General features: G+C 51.7%; 1 protein-coding gene across 1 annotated transcript in view; it reads right to left on the bottom strand.

The window, feature by feature from the left end:
- The window catches only part of ANO2 (anoctamin 2), a 328,305-nt gene extending 322,054 nt beyond the window's left edge, over positions 1-6,251 (bottom strand). Inside the window, exons 1-3 of the mRNA XM_077759020.1 lie at positions 6,234-6,251; positions 5,816-6,049; positions 4,310-4,636 (exon numbers count right to left, since the gene is read on the bottom strand). Coding sequence (XP_077615146.1) covers positions 4,310-4,636; positions 5,816-6,049; positions 6,234-6,251 — 579 coding nt within the window. The remainder of the gene's footprint in view (positions 1-4,309; positions 4,637-5,815; positions 6,050-6,233) is intronic.
- Positions 6,252-6,568: the final 317 nt, after the last annotated feature.

Raw genomic sequence — 6,568 nt, 5'->3', positions numbered from 1 at the left:
CCCTCGTGCCCCTTGTTCATCCGAGTCTCTGCCTCTGTCCTTCTGGCTGTCTGGGTCAGGGCAGGAGGTCTGGGAGGAGGTGTGTCACAGAAGGCCTCATTCAGCGCACCAGCTCCACAGTCCCGTCTGGAGGCTCTGCATGGGGAAGTCCCTCAAATGCTTGCATTAGCCTCCCACTCAGCAGTGATCCCGTCTCTAGACAGTTTGCCCTCATGAATCCAAATCGGCAGTGAGGATGCAGGCGTCTCTACCACCCATTGGCATCTCCAGCACATGTCTTCAAATGAAATATAATCAGATGGCTACACATAAGAAAACATATATGCAAACTGTCACCTGATAAATAAATACATAGCCTTTAAAATATGAACGATGTCCACACATGGAACTATGCCCACTAACTGAAAACGAAGAGCACCAAACAGAAGGCATGCACCAATCATCATCCTGTGTAAAGTACACTCAGCAACTGGGGGCGGAAATGACTCCTGGGATAGTCAATCCACCAGAATTTGATGGACATAAAGTTCTTTTGATCTGTAAGGCTAAGTGAATAGTTTTTAATGGGTCTCTCTGATACAAACCCATTTCCTCTCCATTTATCTTAAAATCAAATTGAAACTGGAGCCTAAAAGACAGCGTGGCCCAGATGGGCAGGTGCAGCTGAGCGGATGGGGCCACCACACGCACCCTCCAAGCTGCTGCCCAGGTGCAGCCAAGCTGCGGCCCCGCCCCGGGAGGTGCCGGCTCCAGGCTGCTGCTCAAGGCAAAGACTGAGCATCATGATGCGCAGAAGAGCTCTGCAGGTCCCATAAGCCCCCAGCAGGGGTGCTCAGGGGCTCCAGTTGATGAAGCTCCAGCCAGTGTTTGGCACTGACATGGCAGTGTGGGGGAGGGGCATGGAGGGGGAGCTGGAGAAGACCAAGGACTGCAGGCCCTAAAGGAGGCGACGATGCCTTCTCAGTCTTGTTGGGGTGGCATACGGCTGGAGGCAACGTGGGTGCCCATCATGCTTGGGGAAGTCATCGAGTAACTGCAGTGATGACAACTGGCTCATCCATTAGGAAAAATGGGTTAGATGCATGTGCCAAATGCAAAGGGTCTCAAAACACAGGGTCAAGAGGGAGTCAGAAATAGAATGAGTTGTAAAACAGGGTGCCTCCTAGGTAAATTAAAAACGTGTACAGTTTCAAGAAACTGTCACAGCCAGTGGAGCCTAAGGAGGGAGGACAGCTAAATGTAATGTGGCATCTGGGATGTGATCTGAGCATAGACAAAGGACAGTAGGTAAAAGATAAATAAATCTGAATAGAGATTTTAGTTAATAATAGTATATCAATACTAGTTCATTAATTGTGATAAAGGTACTATATTAATGCAGCGTGCCTGGGTGGCTCAGTCAGTTAAGTGTCCAACTCTTGATTTCAGCTCAGGTCATGATCTCACAGTCATGACATTGAGCTCTAAGCTGGGTGTGGAGTCTGATTAAGATTCTCCCTCTCCCTCTCTCTCTCTCAAAAAAAAAAAAAAGAATGAAAAGAAAAGAAAAAAGTACCATATAATATAGATGTTAATAACAGAGGAAACTGGGTATGGAGTGTATGGAAACACTGTGTCCAATTTTTCTGTAAATCTGTAACTGTTCTAAACAATAAAGTTTGTTTTTTTTTTAATGAAAGCCTTGCATAAAGCAAGAACAGCACCATCCACTCCCCCAGGAACATACTGCACAGGAATGGCTGCCTGTGGAGGGAACAGGCAGATATCAAGGCAGGCATTTAAGTACGTGATGAGAGGGTCCTCCCTGCACACCAATGGTGATAATGTGCCATGACTGACAAGTGCCACTAACTTAATGCTTTACATCAGAGGTCCCAAAACTAACAATTAATTTTTAGAAAAGAGAGAGAGACAGACAACACTGCAGGAGAGGAGGTCACAAAGGCCACATGAGTGTTGGAGTCTCTGGGTTGCTGAGTGACCTGGAAGGGCCTCGTGAAGGAAGAGTTAAGCAGACCTTGAAGCTCAGGGGATGGGGGTGGGTGGAGAGGGAGGTGCTTTGTGCTGGATGCAGACCAGAGATGACCACCCAGGACACGCTCCATGTCCCCATCTAACACCGGTCAGTCCCAAGAGCTATTTCTGGGTCCTCCTGATTCCCAGACAAAGCCAGGAAAACTAAAATGGCACCTGCTGGTGGGCAGCAGAGCTGGGCAGTGATAGCGAGAGTAGTCGTAAGAGTTGCCAGGACAGTTACATTTGAATTTCAGATCAGCAACAAATAATTTTTTTAGTATTAGGTATACCCCCAAATATTGCATGGGACATACTTACACTAAAAACTGATTTGCTGTTGATCTGAAATTCTAATGTAACAAGCCATCTTGAATTTGCTAAATCTGGCAACTCTAAATTATAATAGCAATGGCATGCACTATTACTTGCTCTAAGTACTTAATTTACTTGTCTTGTTTTCATCTTCAAACAACCCCCTGAAGAATATATTGCTATCCCCTTTTTACAGACATGGAAACTTGGACTCCAAAGGAGCAAGTCATTCGCCCAAGGCTGTGAGGCTGGATGCCAGACCTGGGATGTGAACATCTGTCTAAAGAGCCCACCCTCTTGAGCATGATGCTGTGTCCCAACTGAGTAGCTGGACAAGGCCCAGGCTTCTGCTCCCTGACACCCAGAGGCAGTTGTGTCCACAGTGGTGGTGCCAAGCTCCTTGCGTGGTCCTCAAAGCACACTACCACCTGGAAAACCTTCCCACCAGACCCAATTCAACAAGGGAGCTTTGGGTTTCAAAAAGTGAAAGTCAAGGGAGCCCCCATTAGTCCTGAAAGAGCATAATCTTCCTACATTGGTGGAAAGAATAAGGAGAGAAGCAGCTCCTACTTTAAGGGTCTAGATAGGCAGCACACATCAGCAGGACACAGGCCTGAGCCAAGCCACATGCCATCCCTCCTGGAGACAGAGAAATGGATGAATGACCCCTGGGGGCCCCATCCAGTTTGGGGACAGTATTAACTTGAATCTTACAAACAGGTTTCTGATGAAAATGGCACCCCACCCCTCAGCATGATTCGTATTTAAAATAATCCTAAGGAGCATTTATTGAGCACCTACTATGTATTGCACATTGTGCCAGATGTTTTCATTGCCTATCAATTGATGGGCATGTAAACCTACAGGGAATTTACCTATTTTGCAGATGAGGGACCTGAGATTCAGGAAGATTCCTTATTTATTCAACTACACTTGTTAAATATCTACTACATGACGTTACTGTGCAGACTCTATCCTGAGTGCTGGGGATGCAGAAGCGAACCAAACAAGACCCCTGCCTTCATGAAGCTGTGGTTGGGGCACAGATAAAAACAAATCTATTATGTTGTTTCTGGTAGCAGTGCCAAGCGTGATGAAGGAAAGTAAAGCATGGTTAAGGAACAGAGTGATGGGGTGGGGCTATTTTTGCTAGGATGGTCAGGAAGATGTCTGGAAAGAGGTGACATTTAGGCAGAGGTCTAAAGTGAGGGACTGAGCATGCACAGGTCTGGGAAGGGTGCCCAAGGCAGAGGGGACAATCAGTGCAAAGCCCTGAAGAGTGACCAACACACAACCACAATAAGGCCAATGGGCTGAAGGAGGTACAAGAAGGTAGGAGGGGTAGAAGATGATTTCAGAGGGGATGGTCAGGGCAAGTCATCTTTAAAGGATCACTGTGATATGAATAAATGGATGGATGGATGGATTCAAGAATGGATGGTCGGATGGACAGATATGTGGATAAATGGACTTCCATGGATCCCTTTAAGCTGCTACTGACCAGGGGTGAGAATATATGTAGCTCACAAGTTGATAAAATATGTCCAATGTTCAGTTTCCAACTAATCACCTCCTTCAAAGGGCCCCCAGCAAGCACATTCCTCAGTGAAGTATATCCCCTAGAGAAGAATTTGATCCAAAGCTGCACAGGCAATCTGGGTCTTCATCCCAGGGAAACCAATGGAAGAAACCAAGGCAAGGCAGAAATGTCTTGCCTCCAATCACTAGGCTCACGCCCACGGAACAGGCTGGACACCACCACTGCCTCCACCACCTGGGATTCCCCTAGGCAGAGGCACCAGCTATACCAACACTCTTCCTTTGAACAAAAAAATATGGTATGCTCCCCAGATTAAAAAAAAAAAAAAAAAGCCACATGCCAGAACAAAGCCAATGCTCCCTGCAAGTGACACTGGCCACCAGGCCCCAGTCTTGCAGGGCCATCCCATCCCACGACCCTCTGTCACCTGCCCAGCCTCACCTCCACATCCTTCTCAAGCTCCAGCCCGGCTTCCATCAGTTTGTGCTCAAACTCCTCTCGCTGCTCCTTCCTCTCCTCCTCCAGGGCATCCAGTGGCCCCAGCTCAATGTCACCGTGGCCCCCAGCATGAGGTTCCTTGCCCGTCTCCCCATTGGAGACAATCGCCAGCGAGTGGCCAGGGGAGCCATGGCCAGGGTGCACCCCACGTTTCCGGTAATGGTAGGCGAGCACATAGTCGACCTTCCTCTGGTTGTCATGGAAGTGCATACGGCTCAGACGGGCCTCTGAGGACACTGGCTCATTTGCGTCCAGGTAGTTATTGATGACCTGGCCAGAGAGAATGAGACAGGGACAGCGAGGTCCGGTGAGGAAGACCGAGAGACAGAGAAGGCTGACCCTGTGCTCTGGGTCCAGGGAGGCGGACCTTAGTCCTTCTACCACACCCAGCCCCCTTGGCCCCCCACCCCCCTGCCCACAGCCTGGACACTGGTGCCCTCAGTCCTGCCCTGGCATCTGTGCACACTCGTGTGCTCACATGCACAGACTATACATGCAGCAGCGAAGCCCTGTACATCCACACCTGCCTGCACCTCAGAGCCACACACCCCCCTGCACATGCACCCACAGCATCTACACACAGCACCTCTACACCAGCTCTCCTGCACACATGTGTGCACAAGTGCACTCTGACACACGCAGCCCTCCACACACACTGAAACAGACCCACGCACACTCATCTCCTTGCAGAGCTGCCCACCTGCCTGCAAACGCATGCACACTGATGCACGCAGATTACTCACTGGCAAGTGCTCTGGATCCATTGGAACAAAAGCCAGTTTCCTGTCACCTGGCCCACCCCAGCCCCACCCTCCAGGGGTTTACTCTACACTATGCCCCTCACAGCTCCACATCCTCAGCCGCCGCCGCCTCTGCGGCCACCAGTGGGGACAGCAGCAAGGGCACTGACTTTTGCTCTCAGCCAGCCTGGAAGTGGGAGGTTGAGATACAAGAAGGGGAAGAACAGGGCGGAGCAGGAGAGGGACCTGCCTCCCTCCCTTGGGGTGTTTCCCTGTTTATTGCTGGTTTGATACCCAGCTGCCTCTGCTGCCACCTGAGAGATCACCTGGGCAACCCGATGCAGCACCAGCCACAGGGGACAGCCTCAGAGCCACCACAGCAGAGGTCTGGTCCTCAGACCTGTGCGGGGACCCAGGGCGTCTGCAGACCCACAGGTGGGCTCGCACGGCTCCTCACGCCTCCCTCTCCCTGTCCTCTGACCACAAGACTCCAGAGGGGTCAGGACACTGGGCCATTATAACTTGGAGACAGAGGAGAGGGAAAGGCCCTGATAAAAACCCTGGATGTGTCTCTCTCACACACACACACGCACACACGCGCGCACGCACACACACACACACACACACCTGCCAGGTGGAGAGTGTCTCAGTCAAGAGGCTCCCTTCGGGCCCCCAACAGGGCCAGCCTTTACCCCACCCCAGCACTCACCAAGCTGCCGCAGGAGCTCCCTCCACTGGAGGGAGGGCCAGAGTCTGGGTCACGGTCAGAACTGGCCTGTAGACCCGGGGCTTGGGAACCGGGCACCTTGAGGTACTGCTGGCCACGTTTGGGGCCCTGGGCCCCTCTAGCCACTGCCCGAGGGCTCAGCCGGCGTGGGGAGCCAGGGAGCAGGGGGATGTCTGTGAGAGGAAAAGACAAAGGAGGCAAAGCAGCTTCAGGTGACTGAAAACCCAGGACACAGAGAAACTGAGGCACTGATGGAGGGAAACTGGGCTATCCCTAAGAAAAAGGCCATGTCTTCTCACAACCTTGGTTATTCAGGGCCACACTGGCCACAGAGCAGGGGAGAGTGCAGAAGGTAGCAGTGGGGTGGGAAGAGGGTCTCACCCACTATACACACACGCACGCACACGCCCACACACATGCCCGCACACGGGGCGTGGAGCCACCAGCAGGAGCCCCTTCAGATGATGGCTGTCATCATCTCGTACAATTCCCAGACAAGAGGAGAAAGTGGCTCCAGTGAGCCGGGGTCAGTGGAGCACTCCCTGGGGAGACACCTTGAATTAATGCCAAAGGCTTAGGTTTGGGGGCCTCTCCCAGGGCAGCCAGTCATGCCCCGAGGAGAGAACAAAGACAGACCAGGGCCCTGCTCTGACAAAAGCACGGCCTCCGATGCCCTTGAGGGGTTCCCATGCACCTGCTGCCTCCACCGGGGCCTCTGAGCCCCGCAGCCCCCGC

Source organism: Crocuta crocuta, unplaced genomic scaffold (genome assembly GCF_008692635.1).
Source record: "Crocuta crocuta isolate KB4526 unplaced genomic scaffold, BGI_CrCroc_1.0 scaffold72, whole genome shotgun sequence".
Lineage (NCBI taxonomy): Eukaryota > Metazoa > Chordata > Mammalia > Carnivora > Hyaenidae > Crocuta > Crocuta crocuta.
Note: the sequence above shows the minus strand (reverse complement) of the source record. Positions and strands in the feature narration are given on the sequence as shown.